The sequence below is a fragment of the Natator depressus genome, chromosome 3 (assembly GCF_965152275.1).
Source record: "Natator depressus isolate rNatDep1 chromosome 3, rNatDep2.hap1, whole genome shotgun sequence".
In the NCBI taxonomy this organism is placed as follows: domain Eukaryota; kingdom Metazoa; phylum Chordata; order Testudines; family Cheloniidae; genus Natator; species Natator depressus.
Genome location: NC_134236.1, coordinates 7,944,922 through 7,968,042, shown reverse-complemented (window position 1 = coordinate 7,968,042; position 23,121 = coordinate 7,944,922). Strand labels below are relative to the sequence as shown.

General features: G+C 54.9%; 1 protein-coding gene across 2 annotated transcripts in view; it reads left to right on the top strand.

The window, feature by feature from the left end:
- PTK2B (protein tyrosine kinase 2 beta) overlaps window positions 1–23,121 on the top strand; it is a 112,541-nt gene that overhangs the window by 69,113 nt on the left and 20,307 nt on the right. For both annotated transcript variants that reach the window (XM_074947349.1, XM_074947350.1), the window contains 13 exons: window positions 7,183–7,361; window positions 7,689–7,776; window positions 9,009–9,088; window positions 11,030–11,092; window positions 12,079–12,133; window positions 13,023–13,163; window positions 17,255–17,329; window positions 17,601–17,702; window positions 19,846–19,963; window positions 20,578–20,617; window positions 20,939–20,985; window positions 21,624–21,677; window positions 22,511–22,608. In XM_074947349.1, coding sequence (XP_074803450.1) covers window positions 7,183–7,361; window positions 7,689–7,776; window positions 9,009–9,088; window positions 11,030–11,092; window positions 12,079–12,133; window positions 13,023–13,163; window positions 17,255–17,329; window positions 17,601–17,702; window positions 19,846–19,963; window positions 20,578–20,617; window positions 20,939–20,985; window positions 21,624–21,677; window positions 22,511–22,608 — 1,140 coding nt within the window. The remainder of the gene's footprint in view (window positions 1–7,182; window positions 7,362–7,688; window positions 7,777–9,008; window positions 9,089–11,029; window positions 11,093–12,078; window positions 12,134–13,022; window positions 13,164–17,254; window positions 17,330–17,600; window positions 17,703–19,845; window positions 19,964–20,577; window positions 20,618–20,938; window positions 20,986–21,623; window positions 21,678–22,510; window positions 22,609–23,121) is intronic.

The window sequence follows — 23,121 nt, the reverse complement described above, 5'->3', positions numbered from 1 at the left end:
ATGTCGCAGGGGGTGCTGGGCTGGTGCTAGATGATGAGGGTGGGGAAGTTACAAAACAAGCAAGCATTCCTGGTTTCAGTAGTTTAAGGCGAGGGAGGATGTGGTCCCCCTGGTAACAGGGAGAAGGCAGGCAGATCGCATGAGGAGAATTGCTGGGGTGGGATCCTGGCCCCTGTTGCGTTCCGTGGGGTTTGCCATTGACATCAGTGGGGCCGGGATTTCACCTGTGCCCTTTAGCTGACCTCCGTCCTCTCTCTCCTTGGCTGCACGTCCCCTTTAAGGAGGACGGACTGAGTGTCAGGTGGCTTTGACTCTGTGTTCCGACCTGTCAGGCAGCTTTCCCGGGGGGGCTGGGAGTGTGAGGGAAAGCCGGGGAGCCAGCCTCGTGAGCGCGGCAGTGCCACTGAGGGGTTCGATGCGTTTGCCGCCGTCGCTCGACTTTCTCGGCCACTCAGGCCCTGTCTCTGTTTGCAGCACCGCTCTTTAGCCACCTCAAGCGTGCTGTAAGAACCGGTTAAACCAGACGGCCGTAAATAAGCTGATAGGGCAGAAGAGGTTTGGTCTGAACTGGTTTAGTGCCAGTGTGAATGCGTGGATGATCCCAGAACGGGCCAGAGGCCTTGCGAAACCTCCCAGGATGCACCGCTTCCAGGAGCGGAACTGGGGCTTGTGGAATATATGCCCAGACGGCACTGCAGCTGGATTCCCGATTCGATGCAACTGCATTGCGGATTCAGTGCCACGGGTCCCAATGCAGTGCTCTGCGTCCCTCCTGTAACGCACCAGGCTCTGGCTGGCTGGAGCGCAGCTTTGAACTCCGGCTGCTGCTGCCATGGCTCGGCTGCAAGTCAAGAAGAAGACAGCAGGAAACCCCCCAGAAGCGGGGTGACCCCGTTTCACTCAGCGACTGTGGCGTCTGTGCTTACCCTTCCGTGCCAGGCTCCTTGTCCGGGAACGGAGCCGGGGGCTGGGGAGTATGGCTAGCCATCCCCTGTGCTCAGTCGCGATGCCGACACCTGTCTGGTGGGATCTGCATTAAAGCCGCCTGCCCATCTCATGCAGGCCACAGGGCTTTTGGGGCCTCCCTGGGCAGGATGGGCTCCAGCGCTGTCAGGCTTTGTAGCCCGTTGACATTCCCCTCATCTACCACCCTGCCCGAGAGCAGCAGATTTCAGCCATGGGACTGCAGACGAATGTTGCCATGGAATGAAGAAGAGCACGGACACACAAGGAGAGGGGCGCTCGGGGAGCAGTGTGGTTTAGTGGATAGTGTGCTGGCCTGGGCCTTAGGACACCTGTGTTCTCATTCCAGCTTTGCCCCCAGGCTGCTGGGTGACCTTAGACAATCGCTTTACTTCCCGTTCAATAACACTGACCTCCTCGTAGAGCACTCTGAGCCCTCTAGATGAAAAGTGGTATATCAGAGTGAGGTATTATCGTAGGACAGGAAGGGATCTCGAGAGGTCATCTAGTCCAGTCCCCTGCTCTGAGACAGGACTCAGTATTATCTAGACCATGCATCCGATGAAGTGGGCTGTAGCTCACGAAAGCTTTATGCTCTAATAAATTTGTTAGTCTCTAAGGTGACACAAGTCCTCCTTTTCTTTTTGCAGATACAGACTAACACGGCTGCTACTCTGAAATCTAGACCAGTGTTTCTCAACCTATGGGTTGTGACCCCCCCTCTCTCCGGGAAGGGTCATAGGCCAGGTTTAGTGGGGTCACAAGTGCAGGGCCAGCGTTAGGGGGTGGCAAGCAGGGCAATTGCCCAGGGCCCCCGTGAAGCTAAGTTACTTACCTCAGCTCCGGGCGGCGGGGAGATTCCTGGAGGCTTCATCACACCACGTAATCTTTCATTAAAGATTAATCTTTAATTCCTGGAGACTACAGGAGAGTCCTGGAGTGTTGGCAACCAGTGTTGGCCCTGAGCTACCAGGAGCTGAAGTCCAAGCCCAAGCTTAAAGTAGGGGGTTGCAATTTCTTTTTAAGTCCCAAGAGGGTATCCAGCACAAAAAGGTTAAGAAACACTGATCTAGACCATCCCTGGCAGGGGTTTGTCTGAGCTGTTCTTAAAAACTTCCAATGACAGAGATTCCACCACCTGCCTGGGTAATTTGTTCCAGTTCTTAACCACCCTGACAGTTCGCAAGTTTTTCCCAATGCCCTTGCTGCAATTTAAGCTCACTGCTTCCTGTCCTGTCCTCAGTGGCTAAGGAGAACAATTTTCCTCTCTCCTCTTTATGACAACTTTTTATGTACTTTAAGACTATTATCGTGTCCCCTCTCAGTCTTCTCTTCTCCAGACTAAACAAAGTTTTTTCAATCTTTCCTGGTAGGCCCTGTTTTCTAGACCTTTAATCATTTTTGTTGCTCTTCTCTGGACTTTCTCCAATTTGTCCACATCTTTCCGGAAATGTGGTGCCCAGAGAAATGGACACAGTACTCCAGTTGAGGCCTAATCAGTGTGAAGTAGAGCGGAAGAATTACTACTTGTGTCTTACTTACAACACTCTGCTAATACATCCCAGAAGGATGTTTGCTTTTTTTGCAACAGCATTACACTGTTGATTCATATTTAGCTTGTGGTCCACTATGACCCCCAGATCCCTTTCCGCAGTACTCCTTCCTAGGCAGTCATTTCCTATTTTGTGCCTTCCTAAGTGGGGTACTTTGCATTTGTCCTTATTGAATTTCATCCTATTTACTTCACACCATTTCTCCAGTTTGTCCAGATCATTCTAAATACTGATCCTGTCCTCCAAAGCTCTTGCAACCCCTCCCAGCTTGGTATGGTCCGCAAACTTTATAAGTGTACTCCCTATGCCATTATCTAAATCATTGATGAAGATATGAAGAATTGGACGTGGGGCAGATCTCTAAGGGACCCCACTGGCTAGGCCCTTCCAGCTCGATTGTGAGCCATTGCTAACTACTGTCTGAGTACGGTTTTCCAGCCAGCTGTGCACCCACTGTGTAGTATCTTTGTCTAGGCTGTTTCCTAGTTTGGTTATGAGGTCATGTGAGACAGTATCAAAAGCCTTACCAAAGTCATGTGTTATCCAGATGAGCTCTTTCCCACTTAGGGGCTTCTTCTCCTCTCCGCAGCTTGGTTCATCCATGGAAACTCAGGCTTAACACCGAAGCGGGGACTGGTGATTCTCCCATAGCAGATGTCCCAGGCCACTTGTTTCTCCTGAAGACTATTTGCCCAGGGGTTCCCCTCCAAAACCTTTCCCTTGCACTGAGCATCTACAAACAAACATGTGGACAAGGGGGATCCAGTGGACATAGTATACTTAGATTTCCAGAAAGCCTTTGACAAGGTCCCTCACCAAAGGCTCTTACATAAATTAAGTTGTCATGGGATAAGAGGGAAGATCCTTTCATGGATTGAGAACTGGTTAAAAGACAGGGAGCAAAGGGTAAGAATAAATGGTAAATTTTCAGAATGGAGAGGGGTTACTAGTGGTGTTCCCCGAGGGTCAGTCCTAGGACCAATCCTATTCAACATATTCATAAAGGATCTGGAGAAAGGGATAAACAGTGAGGTGGCAAAGTTTGCAGACTATACTAAACTGCTCAAGATAGTTAAGACCAAAGCAGACTGTGAAGAACTTCAAAAAGATCTCACAAAACTAAGTGATTGGGCAACAAAATGGCAAATGAAATTTAATGTGGACAAATGTAAAGTAATGCACATTGGAAAAAATAACCCCAACTATACATACAATATGATGGGGGCTAATTTAGCTACAAGTAATCAGGAAAGAGATCTTGGAGTCGTCATGGATAGTTCTCTGAAGATGTCCACGCAGTGTGCAGCGGCAGTCAAAAAAGTGAACAGGATGTTAGGAATCATTAAAAATGGGATAGAGAGTAAGACGGAGAGTATCTTATTGCCCTTATATAAACCCATGGTACACCCACATCTTGAATACGGCGTACAGATGTGGTCTCCTCATCTCAAAAAGGATATACTGGCATTCGAAAAGGTTCAGAGAAGGCAACTAAAATGATGAGCGGTTTGGAACAGGTCCCATGTGAGGAGAGATTAAAGAGGCTAGGACTTTTCAGCTTGGAAAAGAGAAGACTAAGGGGGGATATGATAGAGGTCTATAAAATCATGAATGGTGTAGAGAAAGTGAATAAGGAAAAGTTATTTACTTGTTCCCGTAATATAAGAAGTAGGGGCCACCACATGAAATTAACAGGCAGCAGGTTTAAAACAAATAAAAGGAAGTTCTTCTTCACACAGTGCACAGTCAACCTGTGGAACTCCTTGCCTGAGGAGGTGGTGAAGGCTAGGACTATAACAGGGTTTAAAAGAGAACTGGATAAATTAATGGAGGTTAAGTCCATTAATAGCTATTAGTCAGGATGGGTAAGGAATGGTGTCCCTAGCCTCTGTTTGTCAGAGGGTGGAGATGGATGGCAGGAGAGACATCACTTGATCATTACCTGTTAGGTTCACTCCCACTGGGGCACCTGGCATTGGCCACTGTCCGAAGACAGGATACTGGGCTGGATGGACCTTTGGTCTGACCCAGTATGGCCTTTCTTATGTTCTAATCCCGGGGAGATCTGCAACTTGTGCGTTTCTAGTGGTAGACAAGGGCCTGCTATGGGAGGGACTGGCTAGCTCGCAGGTTGGCTTCTTGGTTCTGGGCTCAATAGGAGAGTGGTTAGAGAGTCCCAGGCTGCTGGCCCTTCATTGGCTCATCACGTGGAGAGGAAGGACAGCTTTGTGGCACTGTGCTGAGCTTCGATAGCTCTCGGTTCGATTCCCGGAGCTATCGAAGACTTACTGCACATCCCTCCCGTCGTCTCCCTCAGCCTCAGCTCTTCATCTCCCTTAGTTCCTTTCTCCCACCTTGTATGGATTGAAAGCTGTATGGGAAATGAATGGTCTCTTAATATGTTGTCTGTACCGCACCTTGCACAATGGCTCCCTGATCTCCGCTGGGGCCTCCAGGTGCGGCGGTTTAGTTCTTAGCTGTGCACTGTGCTTTAAAGGGGCAGCTGGTACACGTTCGTGGCAGGAGGTCCGTGGAGAATGGCTGTGCTATCGTTCCTGGCGCAGGGTAGCTCTGTATTTTCTCGTCAGTGTCGCAGGCTCTGCACTCACCCATGGCGCTGGAAGGCGTTACATGGGGAAAGGGCTGCCTAGGTGAGATGAAGGTTGAAAGGACCAGTCGGTGGCCCCCAAGCTGGGAAAGCCGTTGTAGTTTTGGAAATAAATGGACACTACTAAGACAGGAAACTGTGAATTAGGGTTAACGTTCAAAAGCTGCCTGGGATCGTTGACCAACATGTTGGGATAACAACGCCCACCTTCTGCATATAGAGATGAATTCACCTCAGGTGTAGAGCCATTGACTTGAGTCCAGTTACAGCAGGGATGAACCTGGCCCATAACCTGCCTTCCGTCTCCTGATGATCGCCGAACGGATTTACAAACTACATACAGTCTCTGGGGATTGCTTCCCCCAGCACTGACAGGCAGCCACCTCTGGGGCAGAACGCGGCAGCTAACAGGACACAGTGACGAAAGAGTGGAAGGGGAAGAATGTTACCATATCAAAGTGGGTGGGGATGAGTTAGGCAGGATTTAATTACTTGAGCTTGCATTTGGCCAAAGCACTAGGGTTAATACTCCTCTTCTTGCAGAAGGGTGTGTGGGAATCTTCAATGACAAGGAGTGGTTAAGGCTTGTGTTGTATATCTCAGCCGAGTCCCTCACTGTTATGGCAGAGGTAGGTAACTCTGCATGGCCAGGAAGCTGCTAAAATTAGTGACAGCAGAAGCATTTCTTGTGTTGGATCATATTAACACTTGGCCTAGTTCTTCCTGCTGTGTGTGCTCCTGTTCCTATCAAGCCTCACAGTGGGGGCTCGAAGGAGGGGTCCAAGGAGGCCAGAAGTGCAGAGCCGGTAACAGCTTTCCAGGGGGAAGGTCACAGCAGCCAGGCTGCTGATCTGATGAAAGGGGCAGGCCAGGCAGGTGGCATTCACAGAGATCGCTGGCATCAATTGGCAAGACTCCACTGAAGTCAACAGTGTGCTACTGACTGACACCAGTGGGGATCTGGCCCCGTTGTACCTTAAGCCAAGCAAGGAAAAGAAAAAATGGAAAATGTCCTTTATTTAGCTGCAAACTGATTTCTGTTGGTTCTCCAAGGTTCAAGTGATAAACTTAAACAAAAGATGTCTGCAGCGTAACCCTGAACAGAAGAGTTTAGAGCCGGTCTGTAGCTAAACAAGCTAGTATGGCATGACGCCAACTGTGCAAACAACTCAACCACTAAAAACCTCGTGTACTGCTCTTTCTTTCTTTCTTTCTTTCTTTCTTTCTTTCTTTCTTTCTTTCTTTCTTTCTTTCTTTCTTTCTTTCAATACATTCTTGCACCCAAAGAACATTGTTTCACTACAAAGTCTTGCTGGCTTATATTGCAAACATTCATGTTCTGATTTCAGTTTTGGGGCAGAGGGGGTATGTAAGTTTTAACAGGAAAAACAGCAGCATTTGAAATAAATTAATTCCTTAACCTCCCATCCCTGGGCCAGATTTTCAGGTGCTGGGCTAGATCTTCCGGGGCAGCACCAGTTGACATCAGCTCAGCATCAGGCCTGTTGCATTTAGTTAAAAGTACGGCCTGTTATCACACCGCAGCTTTGTAAACCCCCTGAAATGAAAGCTGGCTGTGCGCCCCATGGCCAGTGTGCCTGGTGGCCGTGGGGGGGGGGGGGGGTGTCATAGCCAGTCTGAAAGCCTGTGTCACAGCACCCTCTAGTGGGAATAGTTCAAATGACACTGATGGTTTTTCTTGGTGCTTATCGCATGCCCTGGAGTGCTGGAACAGTGTGTAGAGTGGGGGTGCCCGGAGCCATTGAACCAAACTGTAAACCCTGCATAAGATGGAAACCAGTTCAAGCCAGGGGTGCTGCTGCGTCCCCAGCACCCCTAGTTCCAGCACCTCTGGCCCTGGCCCAGCACGAGACACAGACTACAGGCAGCTCCTGCTCCAGAGAGCATGAGAATCTAGTACAGGAGATGCACTGGGAAGCCCAGCACTCCAGGATGTCCCTGCCAAGGTACAGCTTGTGCTGGGGGAAGGGGTAATGCCACGGGGGAAGGGGCGTCTGTGTTCTCACTCTCACTCCATCTCCCCTCCCCCAATTGCAGGAGGTCATCCACTCCATCCTGCTGAGCGGCAGGATCGGGCCCGACATCCAGCTGACCGAGTGCTACGGCCTGCGGCTCAAGCATGTGAAGTCCGACGAGATCCACTGGCTGCACCCGGACCTGACGGTGGGCGAGGTGCAGGACAAGTACGAGTGCCTGCACCTGGAGGCCGAGTGGAGGTACGGGGAGACCCCGCGCGCCTGTCTGTAGGACCAGAGATCGCCCTGCGTAATGGGCAGGCGCAGCCGGAGCAGGTGGCCGCACGGGAGGTCGCCATGGCGGGAGGGCAGTCGGGGGCTGTCGGGTCCGCACGGACCCGTCACACCTGGATCCGGGGGTCTCAGCTGAGTCTCCACTCGGGCACATTGCGGAGTGGGGCAGCAGGGGCGAGGGGCGTCGGCAGGGCAGGACTGTGGCAGCTGTCGGGGCTAGGCGCGTTGCAGAAAGAAAGACCCTTCCTCGGAAGAGCGGACACCCCAAATAGCTGCCTTATTGTTTTCTTGAAGGTACGACCTCCAAATCCGCTACCTCCCTGAGGACTACATGAAGTGCTTCCTAGAGGACAGGACCACCTTACTGTACTTCTACCAGCAGGTCAGAGTATTTGCAACACGCTCCCCGGGCCATGAGTGGGCCCGACTCCGCCGACTCCTGTGGCAATGTGCCCTCTTGCACCAGTGTTGAATTTGGCCTCCTGTCCGCACCCACCCGTGATCCCCCTGGACTCACACGTCTCCCAGGAATCTCTCTCCCTCTCTTGCTCTCACCACACCGGGGCCTGATTGAAAAAGGTTCTGAGCACCTACAAATTCCAAAGAAGTCGCTGGGAACTGCGGGCGCCCAGACCTGGCCAGCAGTCCCCGTGCGGGTGTGGTTGACCAGCAGCAGCGATGGTTAGAGTGGGGATGTGTCTGAAGACGTGAGCTTCAGGGGTCGGCCACTTCTCTCATCTCAGTGCAGAATGAGCTCAAGGGGTGGACGCTGAAGCTAGAGAAATTCAGACTAGAACTAAAGCAGCTGTTTGACCAGGGAGAGGCATTAACCACTGGACCCACTTACTAGGGACGGGGTGGAGTCTCCATCCCTGGTGGCTTTTAAATCAAGACCAGCTGTCTCTTTCTTAAAGCTCCACCGTAGCTCAGCCAAAAGCTATGGACGACCCGGCAGGAATCGCTGGGCGAGGCTCTATGCCCTGTGTTCTGCGGGAGGCCAGACCAGTGCTCCTCAAATGTCATTGCACTGGGACCCCTTTCGGACAATGAAATTATGACATGACCCCGGAGGCGGGGGGAGAGCCCAAGCCCCGATGCCCTGGGTGGGGGGAGAGGAGTCTGAGCTGGGTGTGAGGAGGGGCGGGGGGAGAGCCCAAGCCCCGATGCCCTCGGTGGGGGGAGAGGGGCCCCGAACTGGGGGGGGGGGCTGGAGCCCGAGCCCAGCCGCCCCAGACGGGGGGACAGGGGTTCAAAGCCCGAGCCCGCTGGGAGTGTGGCGCTCGGGCTTCAGCACCAGGTCCCAGCGAGTCTAACGCTGGCCCTGGCAACCCCATTAAAATGGGGCCCTGACCCACGGTTTGAGAACCGCTGGGCGAAATGATCGGAATGCCCCCTTCAGGCCTTAGCAGCTATGAATCCCCAGGGCAGTCGTTTTGCCTGGAGACCAAACAGCTCCGGTTCCTGAAGTAAATCTCTTTGCCCTGCACGTGCCCCAGCGGCATTCACACTCGGGCCTGCAGCCCCATCGCTGCAGGAAAGGGGAGAGGCGAGGAGGGATTGTGGGGAATGCCGGACACCTGACTGGCCTCCTGATCTCTCCTTCTGGCCTTGCAGCTCCGGGCCAGCTACATGCAGCACTATGCCAGCAAGGTGAGCGAGGGCATGGCCCTGCAGCTGGGCTGCCTGGAGCTCAGGTACGTACCTCGCAGAGCAGGCGTGGAGCGCCAGGGGACCTTCCCCAGGGGGCCAGGGGAGAGAACCCTTCTTAAACATGCATCCCAGCCCCAAACTGGATCCAGAGAAGTGTGGGAGGAAGCGCTAGCTAGTGGTTAAAACAGCGGAGGGCAAGGAGCCGGGGATTGCCAGGGGTGAATCCTGTCCCTGCCACTGTTTCCAGCCATTTCCCCACTCCGTGCCTCAGTTTCCCCCTCTGCAAAATGGGATCACGCTTTGTAAACAGCTTGGAGCTCCTTGGACAATAGGGCTCATTTAGTGCAGAGCGTTTTCCTATTGTCGCTCCCTTTGCCCCAAGCCAGAGGCTCACCTGGAGCAAAACAGGGGCTGCTTGGAGCAAGCCCCCCAGCAGAGGGACCGGGGAGAAGTTCCAGGTTTTGTTCGGGCTGGGAGGGCAGCTCCTTTTGAGCGAGTCCCATCCCCCTTGGACGTGGTGGGCTGGGAAGCTCAAGCCAGATTCCAGTGCCATGGCACTGCACGAAGGGGGGCGGGGGTCAGGAGGAGGTAGAAGAGAGGAAAGATGAGGATGAAGAAACCGGCGCAGCTGAGCTATGGGCTCTGATGCCCCACGGCTCCCAGGGGCGCTGGGGAACGGCTCTCTCATGCCCTACAGCTAGAATAACATGGTGGGGGGGGGGGTGCGTTCCAGCTGAATCACTCCGGCCGGCCAGATGGACTTGAGCAGCAGGACATTAGACGGGCCCTAACAATAACCGGAGAGATTCAACCCCAGGAGGCTCCTCCGTTCTCCGTGCCCACGGGTCGTCTGTAGTTGGCAGAGAGCAGTGCCAAGGCGGGTGGTGGTGGCACGTAGGTATGCCGCCCGGCAGGCTTGAATGCGGTCGCCATCAGCCCCCCCGTGAGACGCAGGCGCATGGGAGGTGCCGGCATGGGTCGGGAGGGGCAGCCGTTGCTCGCTAGGGTGAGGAAACACTCCTGCTACAAGTCAGTGGGGGCTTTCTTGATTTACGCCAGCTGAGGGTTTGGCCCGGGCTTTTGCTATGATAGGGCTGGGCGGATTCTATACTCCTCGTGCCTCGTCAGCGCGCCAGGCGAAGCCCAGGCCTCTGGAAATCCATCAGAGTTTTGCAGTGAGTTTGTTGCTGATAAGAGGCAGGAGGACCCCAGCTGGACTGGAACTGCCGCGGCTGGTGGTTAGCAAAAGCCTGGAGCTGAGCACGTTTGAGCTGACAGTCACGGATGGGGGAAGAACCCCAGAGCCACCTGCTCTTCTGACTGTCACTCTCCATGGGCCAGCTGGGCTCAATCCAGAACCAGACACCCCAAAAGCTTGGGATTGTTTGGGTCCTGGCCGTTATGCAGAGAGGGAGCCACGTTGTGCTCAGTTTCAGTGGGAACGTCGCATGTCTAATTCACAGCAGAATTTAGCCCAGGGGCTATTTGCAAATTTAGATCCAGACCTGGAGTATAAAGCTCTCCAAATCTGTGTAACACCTTGGTTACCACATGTAAGCAGCAGATACAGAACCCTGGACTTTCTGCTCTAAGTTACAGGCCACTGCCAGATGAGCTAATGGAGTAACTCCATTGACTAGTAGCAGTGGTAGGCTGGTATCCTCTCTGAGAATGAGCCACTAAAGGGGCCGTGACACATTTAACTAACTTATTTCCTTTGCATCTGCAGTTCTTATCTGGGCCCATCTGTTTGATGGTCCCTTTGCTGACTCTGGTCACAGTGTGAGGTTAACGGGGTTTCTGCCGCCCTCCTATCATTTTGTACCGCTCATTTTGCATATTGAATGTACGAATGAGCCACCAGGGGCTGATGGCTAATCTGCTCCCCTGGCATCTGCAGCCTGCTTGCATCCACCCCCCCCCCCATGTAGGATGCGCATGCGTGAGGTCGGTATGTCGACACCTGACCTTCACTCTTTTTGCAGGAGGTTCTATAAGGACATGCCACACAATGCCCTGGATAAGAAATCCAACTTTGAGTTCCTGGAGTAAGTAGCCAGGTTCTATTTCTTCTCGACTCTCCCCTCCTTCCCCCCACTCCTCGGAGTTCCCCAGTCCTCACAAATAACAGCGTGTCCAATCCCACGTGATCTCTTAATCAAGGCAAGGAAATCTCCTCCTATACTTATGGCCCAGGGGATTAGGCAGCTCCCTAGATCCCAGTACAGAGGGAGACTCACCAGTTAAGTACCTAACCACAAGGACACTTGTGGCTGATTGTGTCCACACACAGCCTCCTCCCCCAGAGTCCGATCCCTGCAGAATCTACTGGGCTCAGTGTAAAGCCTGGAATGGATGTGCTATGGTTTGGGCTCTTTGATGGTTATTACAAGATCCTGGCCAGGAGCCTGGAGTGGGCTGCCCTGGAGATGTTGCAGAAACGTGTGTGTGTGTGTGGGTAGGTGTGTGCCCCTCAAAGCGTCATGGCCCTACTGCAGGGAATAAAACCCAGAGTGGGGGAAGCTGGGATCCTCATAAGTGCAGGAAGCCTGAAATGCCATGAGATGAACCCCCTCATATCATCCCCTACCGCGTCAGGTGCATGAGGCACCATTACTGATCACAACAATAGATCGCGATCAAAGTGGGGCAGTACCAGAGTTCCTGTCCTGAGGGCAGGGATCACTGAGAGGTGGTCTCTCTGTGGCCCTGGGGATCTCTGCTGAGGCTGCCCGCTGCAGTGCAGACGGTCCTCAACCGGGAACCAGGCTGGGAGCACTGCTTTAGGGGCCACCAGTCACCCATCAGGTGGCACTGAGCTCCAGTCATCGCTGATCAGAGACCCATCCAAGCCAATGACCCGGGGGACTCAGGGTGCCTGTCACACATCCCCTGGCACCCCTCCATGCGCCAGGCAGGATATTTTAAAGCCAGCCTAAACGCCACTGAAATGCGGATGAAAGGAGTAGGTTTTGCAGAGTCCCTGTGGGATCGTTAACCTGTGTGTGCGTCTCTTGCTCTCTCTGCCTTTCAGAAAGGAAGTAGGGCTGGACCTGTTCTTCCCCAAGCAGATGCAGGAGAATTTGAAGGTGAGGTGCTGCAGAGCCCGGCCTAGGGGTGTTATGGACAAAGGACACGTGTGGCCAGCGCAGGAAGCCAGGACTCCCTCAGAGAACAGCTCAGTGCAGCTGGGTTAAGCCGTTAGGGTGAAATCCAGGCCTGGTGCAGAGCGAGGAGACAGGTGCCACTCTAGGCCTGGGGCCTAAGCCAACCCTACGAGTGTAAGTGGGACTTGAGTGGCACCTAGGACGTGGGTTGAGAAATTCACCCTTTGCCGAGAAACGACAAAGCTGGGGAGCTGGCCTGGGGAAGGGGCAGTCCGGGCGCGGAACAGCAGGGAACTCACCCAAACCTAGGAGTTCCTTGGCAGAGCTCTCCGGCGCCCCGCACTGGGTTGTCAGGTCTCTCGGTCAAGGAGCAGAGTTGGGAAAGCCGCTCACAGGAATTAGCAGGGGTTCCTGGAAGCCGGGATTGAGGCCTGTTGGCAGAGCTGTGTATGGGGAGCCCAGGGCTAGAACAGTGGGGGGCGGGGAGGGGGTGGAGGTCAGGGATGAGGGGCGCTGGCAGAGCTGTGTGTGTGGGGAGCCCAGGACTGGAATAGCTGGGGATGCAGAGGGGCTGGGGGTCCAGGCTGAGGGCGTCAGCAGAGCCGGGGAAGCCAGGACTGGAACCACAGCAGGGCTGCAGGTCAGCAGTGAGGGGCACCGGCACAGCTGGGGACGGGTCAGGACTGGAACAGCGGGCGGGAGGGGGGGTCAGGACTGAAGTGCATTGGCGGAGATACTGTGCGTGTGGAGAGGGAAGCGTTTGGGTACCCAGACGCCTCCCAGACCGGGCTGCTTCCGGCTGTCGGGTCTTTATGCCCAGCCAGCGGGGCCCGTCGCTGACTCTCCGGCTCGGGCGCTGTTCTCTCCTCAGCCCAAGCAGTTCCGGAAGATGATCCAGCAGACATTCCAGCAGTACGCCCTGCTGCGGGAGGAGGAGTGCATCACCAAGTTCCTCCACACCCTCGCCTCTTTCGCCAACATTGACCAGGAGAGCTACCGCTGCGAGCTGATCGTGAGTACCTGCCTGGGGAGGACGGGGCGCTGTGGCCGGGGCTGGGATCTGTATGGTTCCGGCACACGCCTCCAGCCAGCACCTGCCTAGAGCCTGATCATCCAACCTTGGCTGGCTAATAGCGCATCGCTCCATGGCCAGCGTCGGGAGGAGGGCTGGGGATCAGTGCTCGGATAGAGGGGGAAATACGGTATTCCCAAATCTCCTGTTGGCCTGGGGTTGAGGGCCAGTATACGGTAGGATACACGGTATGCCCAGCCCCAGGGCTCTGAGTGTGAAATTCACCGCCCACCAAGGGGCTGGTGCAAAGGTCTAGGCACCGGCCTCTCTTCCCAGGATGCATTTCACCTTACCAAGGGCCTGATTCTGCTCCCTCTGACACCATTTCAGTGCAGTTGCTTCTAATTTACACCAGCGGGAGAGCAGAATCAGGCCCCCAGTCAGGGCAAACCCAGCAGAGGAGGCCTGAGTGGGGGTGGGGAGTTGGGCATCCTTAGCGGGCATTGCTGTCCTGTGGCCCAGGCGTTGTGTGGCAGGCTTCTTCCAGTTGTCTTGCTGTGCGTGAACGGGAGCCAGCCGGGGCGGGGCTGAGGAGCAGAGCCGCGTTGCCGCGTTCCAGCTGCGAATGCCTGGTCGGATCTCTGGGCGGGCCCTGACTGAGCCCTGGGGGGTACCTGCTGGGAATTGCCAAAGGAGAGGAACAGTTCCCCGAGGGAAACCCCGGAACACAGAACAGGACCCTGTGGGGGATTCCTGATCTCTTGGAAATACCCTGCAACTGTGCCCTAATGGTGGGGCTTCTACATTCACTGTACCGCCCGCGGCGGGGGGAGAACTGGGCAACTCAGTATGAAACCTTCTGCTCCATGTGCAGCGATGAAAATGTCAGGGTGCATACAGAAGAGGGCAGAGACTAGCGCTGGCCCTGGGCTGGAGCGGTTAGCCAGAGTTGCCCAGCCTTGCAGGATTATTTCCGTCAGGATGAGAAATCAGGGCCATGAGACCAGGCGGTTCTTGGGCGCCGTCCCGTTTATTGCACCCTCAGCAAGTTTGCAGATGACACTAAACTGGGAGGAGAGGTAGATACGCTGGAGGGTAGGGTTAGGATACAGAGGGCCCTAGACAAATCAGAGGATTGGGCCAAAAGAAATCTGATGAGTTCAACAAGGACAAGCGCAGAGTCCTGCACTTAGGACGGAAGAATCCCATGCACCGCTACAGACTAGGGACTGAGCGGCTCAGCAGCAGTTCTGCAGAAAAGGACCTAGGGGTTACAGTGGACGAGAAGCTGGATATGAGTCAACAGTGTGCCCTTGTTGCCAAGAAGGCCAATGGCATTTTGGGATGTATAAGTAGGGGCATTGCCAGCAGATCGAGGGACGTGATCGTTCCCCTCTATTCGACATTGGTGAGGCCTCATCTGGAGTACTGTGCCCAGCTTTGGGCCCCACACTACAAGAAGGATGTGGAAAAATTGGAAAGAGTCCAGCAGAGGGCAACAAAAATGATCGGGGGCTGGAACACATGAGTTATGAGGAGAGGCTGAGGGAACTGGGATTGTTTAGTCTGCGGAAGAGAAGAATGAGGGGGGATTTGATAGCTGCTTTCAATTACCTGAAAGGGGGTTCCAAAGAGGATGCATCTAGACTGTTCTCAGTGGTAGCAGATGACAGAACAAGGAGTAATGGTCTCAAGATGCAGTGGGGGAGGTCTAGGTTGGATATTAGGAAAAACTTTTTCACTAGGAGGGTGGTGAAACACTGGAATGCGTTACCTAGGGAGGTGGTGGAATCTCCTTCCTTACAAGTTGTTAAGGTCAGGCCTGACAAAGCCCTGGCTGGGATGATTGAGTTGGGGTTGGTCCTGCTTTGAGCAGGGGACTGGACTAGATGACCTCCTGAGGTCCCTTCCAACCCTGATATTCTATGATTCTATGAACCCGGGAAAGCCCTTGTTCCTCACGGTCTGGTGCTCTGGGCAGTAGCTGCAAGGACCCAGCTGTTGGGAGCACATACAGGGGTTGGATTGCTCTTCCTGACAGAGAGTGGTGGGCACATGCTGGCTTTAAGGAGGTCTGTGATCGTCTTTAGGTCCAAGACTGCCCCCTGCTGGCAGCCATGACCACCTTCCAGCATAACAGCAACAATGAAGATATTAAGTATCAGAGGATATAAGACATTATAGGGGCCATTGTATACATCAGTGGCGTAGCCTCCTAGGAATACTGGGCCGGATCCTCTGCGTAGCTACGCCAACTACACCGATTGACACCAGCTGGTCCAATGAGAGTGGAAGGCAGCCAATTTCAAGCTGATACAATAAAATACTTTTTTATACAATCAGCCTGTGGAACTCACTGCCACTAGCTATCCGTGAGGGCAAAGTACCAGCAGGGTTCCAAAAAGGACTAGGCATTGGTAGATTCATAGATTATAAGGCTGGAAGGGACTGTTGTGGTTATCTAGTCTGACTTCCTGCATAACACAGGCACTGATAGGGATAAAAACATACTGAATTACAAGTCCATTAGATAGGACATAAAATGTATTAGCGTTATAAACCCTCTCCCATCAGGGACTAAGCCAACCACAGATGGGGGTTAGGTCAGACTTTCCCCTCGGGTGTCTTGCACCTTCCTCTGGAGCAGCCGGGGCTGGCCAGTGTCATAGGCAGGATGCTGCGCCTGGTGGACCTCAGGTCTGATTGAGACAGGCCATTCCGATGTTCCCATCTCAGAAAGTAACCCCCAGATTAACTCCTGGAAATCTCTGCGCCCCATACTGCAACCCCAAGTGGCTCCCCCACTGGGGACCCCTGCCCTGGTCATACACTGTAATATGGCTTTGGTTTCAACTGCTCCCGGCTTTCTACTCTCTGGCTCCAGCCGATCATAAAGGTGGCCCCTGACTCTGTCTCCCAGGCAGCGTCTGTGTCTGAGTTTGTACTAGCAAATATCCTGTTCCTCACAGAATTTCTCAAGCAGCTGGAGGTAGCTCAAGCCACTAGCTGCCAACAACACCCTGCAGCTGGTCTTGGTGGCTTTCACGTCGCTTCAGGGTGGGGCTGGCTGGGGCAGATCCGATGTGGATCGGCAGCCGCCGGTGCTCATGGCGAGTGCTGCGGGAAGCTTGGTTGTTTCATCTCTCCGGGAGTTGTGCAAGGTCCGCGGTTGCACCACTCAGCTTTGTGCCCCCAAGTTTCATAGAATTTCCACCCGGTATTTGGACACAGGCCCATCCCCAAACCTGATCCAGGCTCCCCAGCTCAGCTTGACTTTCCCACTAGACACCAGGGGGCTTCCCCGTAGCTCCACTCACGGCTGCTGCAGTACGTACCAGTTTAACAGCAGGGAGGGAGCGAGCGGTTTGAAGTCTTCAGTGCCCCGCAGCTGCCCAGGAGGCACTGGAATCCCCCAGCAGTGTTATCATTAGCGAGATCTAGCAGGGACTTATGATGGGGCCTGGGTTCGAATCCTGCGGTTTTGATTGAGTTTCTGGGGTCGGTGCACGTCACCGAACGGCCAGCAGTTGCAGCCCACGAGAGGCCCAGCCGGGGGATGTTGGCAGGGGACGGCTCCCAGCTCTCCATCCAGTGGGATGCCGCAGGCGGGGACTGAGGTGGGCAGGCAGAGCCACGGGTGTGGAAAGCCAGCGAAGCCGCCGTCTGCGCTGCACCCAGGGCTAGACAGGGCGGTCGGCTTCTCAGTTCCACTCAGCCGAGATGAGTTTGCCGCCAGGGAATTACGGGGTGAGTCTCAGCCCAGTTCTCGGACAAGCGTCCACCTCACACTCCCCCTTCCCTTGCTGGCACTCTGATTGGCCTCAGCGGAGAAGCCAAGGACTGTATGGACTGTGGAGACAGAACTGACGGTGCTCTCCGCAGGCCAGGGCTCCGGCATGCTGGGCAGGACTGTGTGGGGACGCTCATCATGCTGCTGCTCGGGCCCCCCTTTTGGGGTCCGTTCTCCAGCCCCCTTGACCAGTGCTGGGTGCTCCAACAAACCCCTGGCCGAGAAGCTCTTGGGAAGGGGGACGGGGCTGTTTCGGAGGCAGAGCAGAGACCGCGCCCATGTCCTTGTCTTTCCCTTCCAGCAAGGGTGGAACATCACGGTGGATCTGGTGATCGGGCCCAAGGGCATCCGGCAGATGACAAGCAAGGAAGCAAAGGTATGGGGAGGGGGGCAGGGCTAAATCCCCAAAAGATGAAAGGGCTTAGTCCCCCCTCGCCCCCGCACCTGCCGGGGCTGGGACCCAGAGCACGTTCCTCTTCTGGCAAGTGAAGGAGGTGGAGCTGCTTATGGAATGAGGGAGCTGCAACGGGCATCTCAAAATAGAGAGAGAGAGAGAGAGTGTGTGTGTGTGTGTGTGACATCCTTGCTTAGCTGTCTCCCAGCCCCCGCAGGCGTTGTGATCACGCTGAGGTTTTGGTGCATTGCAGCCCACCTGCCTGGCGGAGTTCAAGCAGATCAAATCCATCAAGTGTTGCAGCGTGGAGGAGGGCAGAGCCGTGCTGCAGCTGACACTCACCGGGACCCCCCAGGTAAAGGTGGGAGATGGGCAGCGCTTCGATGTCTCTTACCGTCCTAGAGCCACGTAGAGTCCAAGGCCAGAAGGGACCACTCTGCCATACCACACCGGCCACAGAACTCCTCTGAGTTAATGCAGATCTCTTAGAAAAAAACATCCAGGCTGGATTTAAAAATGCCCAGTGCTGGAGAATCCACCACGACCCTTGGTAAAATGTTCCAGGGGTTAATTACCCTCACCGTTAAAAAATGACACCTTGTTTCCAGGCTGAATTCGTCTAGCTTCAACTCCCAGCCATTGAATGTTGTCTGCTGGACTGAAGAGCCCATGATTATCAAATAGTTGTTCCCCCAGTGCCAAGGTTGGAAAAGAGAAATGAGGGGAGAAAAAGGGGAGACAGAGAACTATTTTTTGGGAGACGACTGTTCTAAAAACAGCTGCAAAAACTAAAAGCGAGTCACATGGTTTTAGTAGTAACATAAAAAAGGTCACAGCGTCACGCTGATCAAATGACACAAAGCTGGGGGGGGGGGTTGTCAACACTTGGGAGGATGGAACTAAAAATCAGAGGGTTCTTGATAAATTGGAGAACTGGGCCATGAACAACAACGTGAAATTCAGCAAAGACAAATGGCTGGTGCTACACGTTGGGAAGAAAAACCAACTGCACAAATACAGGATGAGAGTTAACTGGCTTGTCAGCAGCACTGCTGAGAAGGAGCTGGGAGTTGTGGTGGGTCACAGCCTCAGTACGGGTCAGCAATGCGATGCTGTTGCAAAAAAAACAAAAGCAATTTTAGCAATGAACAGAGGCACCGCATGCAAGTCACGGGCGGTGCTAGTACCACTCTGCTCGGCGCTGGGTAGGCCTCAGCTGGAGGACTGTGTCCAGTTTGGGTCACCACTGTGTAGAAAGGGTGTAGAGACACTGGAAAGGATCAAGAGACGAGCGACAAAGATGATCAGATGGATGGAATGAAAGCCATGTGAGCAAAGGCTGAAGGATCTGGGCATGTTTAGTTTGGAAAAGAGGAGATGAAGGGGAGACAAGAGCGTGGTCTTCAAATCCTTGAAAGGCTGCCCTAAAAAAGATGGAGAAAAGCTGTTCTCTCTTGCCACGGAGGCCAGGGCGAGAGGCAGGGGGTCAAACTCCAGCAGAGCAGATTTAGATTAAATCTCAGGAAAAACTTCCCCATTGTAAGAACAGCAGGACAATGGAGCAGACGCCTGGGGAGGTTGTGGAAGCTCCTTCACGGGAGGTTTTCAGAAGGAGGCTGGAGCCATCTGCCTTGGACGGTTTCGACTCAACAAACCCTGCATCTTGGCAGAGGGTTACACTGGATGGCCCTGTGGTCCCTTCTAGCCCTGTGGTTCGATGATTCTATAACAGTCACATGTTGCCATCGGAAAGACAAGGGCGGGGTGGGGTGGGGTGGAGTGGCAGTATCTTTATTTCACCAACTTCTGTTTGTTTAATATCCTGGGTCGGACAGGGCTACCAGGACACTGCACCAGCTGTTCTTAGCACAGGGTATGAGTGCAGGCCAATAGCTGGAGATGGCACCAGACCAATACGTTAGGGGCCCAGTTTGTCCCCATTGGAATCAATGGGCTTGCCCGGGTGTACTTTAAAGATGTTAATGCATCGGGCCAGATACAGAGGTGCATCTCGGAGGGCGTAACAGGGTGTAATCTTGCACCTCCTGCTGCCCCTTCAGTGGGAACATGACCCCAGCTCCAGCCTGTAATGGGGACGGTTAGACACACTCCCTGGCACTGGTGTGTCACGTACACCTCCTTACCCGTCGCTTGTGACCTTAGCCTTCTGGCGCGAATGGAGCCTGAGCGGGTGTAACTCACACGCCGGGGGGCTCAGTGGAAGCTCGGCTCATGGGTGCGGTTTCACTTGTGCAAATCTCCTGCCCATGGCTGGGGCCCCAGGTTCATCTCTGAGTCTGGCCCAGAGTGGTTTGGGTTTGCTGGACCCCAGTGTCCCAGAAGGGAGAGGGGTGGGCTCAGTACGGCAGCGCATCTCAACACTAGCCCCTGGGACCTCCAGGTGTCCAGCCGTTGCCCGTCCAGCTGGGAGCGTGGAAATCTGGATGCAAATGTTCACCTGGGTTTCACCACTCCACTCCACCTTTCATGTTTCACAGTCCCTGGCTATTAAAACCTCCTCCCTGGCCGAGGCGGAGAACATGGCTGATCTGATAGACGGTTACTGCCGGCTGCAGGGGGGCCTGGAAATCTCCCTCATCGTCCGTCCCAAGAAAGGTGAGCGACTCTCTCCGAGCACAGGCGCTTGGGAGACCAGAGGGGGAGCAGATGCAGCGGGATTGCGATGCCCACGAACGTCAAGGGGTGATGTCCCAAACTGGAGCCAGGCTTAGTGCAGGGAGTTTTCTTAACCCCCTGTGCCCAGCACCCCCATCAGCCCTGATTTACAGTCCCCCGACTATTCCAGTTCGGAGTCCCTGCACAGAGCCCCCTCTTTTCCCGTCCTGGACCATCGCTACGATCCTGCTAAATTACAGGAGAGGGGCAAGTGTCCCTTCAGTCTCAGCTGAGAGCCACCAAACTCGCTGTGCTTGTGATCCACGCTGCGTTGAACCCCAGATGGCGTCCCAAGGTGAAAGGCGGTGGCAGTGTCGGGCTGTCTCGGCTTGATGTTCGTATGCAGGTTGCTGAGCAGCTGGGTGTGTGGGGAAGGGCCCCCCGACTGCATTCTGCCTTCCGTCCCATATCTTCCTCGGAGGCTCAGCAGAATGGCCGGGGAAGATAGAGCATAGGCTAAGATGTCCCCAGAGTCTGGCAGCCAAACGGGGGGAGGGGAGGGAGTGGGCGACAGGAGATGCACAGTCAAGACCCTTTTCCCCCTTTCCCCACAGAGAATGAGAAGCGGGTGAGCCTGCCACAGATCCCCACACAGTAAGTAGAACATAACCACTCGAGGGACCTGTATTGGCACTGGGCAGAGGGGCCACAAAGGCAGGATGTCCAGGTTGGAAGGAAGGGCCATAAAACTAAAGCCCTGACCATGTGTGGCCCTCAGAGATCGCACGAACGCCTGGCTTCAGAGCGGGGCTTAGGTACCCTGGTGATAGGCACCTTGGAAATACTGGAGCTGGGTGGATGGATGGAAGAATGAGGAGATGGATGGACAGACGGATGGATGGATGCATGAATGGGTAGGACATCTGGTGTCTGAGCTTGTCTCTTGCTCGTTTTCACCCATGCTTTCACCTGTAGGGACATAGACGAGAGAAGACCCATGTTAACTGAGCGCATCAGTGTGGGTGAGTTTCATTCACCCCTCTTGCCATCCAGCCACGGCTGGGAACTGGAGAGTAAGCGAGCCGGTGCCACTGGCAGAAGGAGAAAACAGAGGGACGGGAGTGTTTGGTGAAGGGGAGAGAGAATCTGAGCTCCCTTTTATTAGAGACGGGCCCGAGGCAAAGCCCCAGATCCAGCCTCCCTCTATCTCCTGCCCCCGCCCCCTGACCAGGGGACCCTTGCTTCTTTTTCCTCTCTGTCCCATGGCCACAGAGTCGGGTGGAACCAACCCGTTAGTGCGGCCCCAATGTGGGTCCTTCCTGCTTCTTTAGACCCTCCTTGGCAGCAGCTGGTGCTGGCCCCTGTCCAGCAGGACGCTGCCCTAGATGGACCCCTGAGCTGGCTCACGGTGGCGGTTCCCATGCCCAGCGGCTTCTGTGGGCACGGGGGGACTGGACAGCCTGTGCTTGTCCGTGGGGTTGGCGTGGATGGGCTGTCCAGGCGGAGGCCCCGGGCTTGCCACAGTGTCACAGGATAAGGGGCAGCTCATAGGGATCTCAGACCGGCTGGCTTATTAAAAGAAACACCCCAGGCCGGGCCCTGCACAGGTGGCCCCTTCCTAGTGCTGCGGCTCATTTTACTGCTGAATTTCTTGCCCTAGATTCGGATATTTATGCTGAAATCGCCGATGAGGCCTCGAGACCCAAGTCTGGAGGTACGTGCCCTGCCTGGCCCCTCCAGCTTTGCTTGGCTAGTGACGCTTCTCCTTGAAGACATGAGAACCCACATGCTGGAGGAAGGGACGCCAGCTTCAGGGGAAAGGGGCTGGCCGGTCGGCGCCTCTTTGCTGGCTCCCAAAAGACGGTGGAGACGTGATGGGAGGAGCTGAGCTGCGAGGGGGAGGAGCTTGGGGTCAATCAGCCCCTCCCACTAGGTGCTCCTTAAGGGCATGGTCTGAAGGATGTAATTTTTCTATGTTAGAGAGAGGGGGGCTCCATCCGTCGCTGGTGTAAATCCGCATAGCTCCATTAGAGGAGAAGAAGCGGCACTGATTCGCACCAGCACTGGATGTGGCCTATTATCCGTAACCTCCGGCTCTGGCTTCCCCCGACTGATCGTGGGTGGAAAGGTTCATGCGTTCGTCCTCCCCGTGGTTAGCCTCCCCCCGCCTCGTGATTTGTAAACTCGGCCCCTCAGATACCGTTGTCATCCTGCGCTGAACAGGCACCGTGGGGGGATGTTTCATTAGCCCTGGAGACTCTGCTTTGCCTGCAGGAGATGAGGGAGGGCTCTGTCTATACCGAGGACAGTCCCTGTCCTCTGGGAGCCCCCGGGGCCGGGAACGGGGGTGCGGCTGGCCATAGGATCAGTCACCCCGTGGACTCTGGATTTGCACACCTGGCAGAGCGGCTGGCTTTTCAGGGGCTGCACCGAATGTACCAGCCCCGTGGAGCCATCGCCCGCTGGGGGGATCTCCAAGCAGGGACTCCCAGGGATCAGCTGGTGGCACCAGTGAACCCTGTCCCTCCGGTTTCTCTGTCCCTCCAGCCCAGCAGTACGGGGTCTCCCGAGAGGATGTGACTCTGGGCAGGATCCTGGGGGAAGGTTTCTTCGGGGAGGTATACGAGGGCATTTACACCAACCAGGTGAGTTCGCTTTCTCTTTGCTGCCGCTGACTCGCAGCCACTGATCCTCCCCATGGGGCTGGCAGGGGTGGGCGCAAGAGGGCAGATGCCAGCCCCGCCACAGACGAGGCTGCGGCAAAGTGCCAGTCCCACAGCACCCCCTTGTTGCTGTGTGGGCACACCCCTGTGATAGGCCTGGCCCCTCTAATGTCCAGCCCTTTCTGAGGCTAGGTCTTTTCAGTCTATTACCCCCTCAGTCCAGTGATATTCCACCCTCCAGTCATCAGCCACTGGGCAGCTGGGATCACTGGCTCATGTCCTCTTCACCCAGCCCTCTTGTCCCCTCTCAGCTTTTGCCTTCTCTTCTGGGCCCGTGGGCCCCCAGGGCCTGATTCCCCTTAATCCTGGCCCTTTCCCATCAGGGCCGGCTGCACAGGGACGTGGATTTCCCCTGAAACCCGGCTTCCCTTTCATCCTGGCTCTTCTCAGCCCAAGGCCTGTCCCATACCCCCTTTGGAGGCACTTCCTACCTGT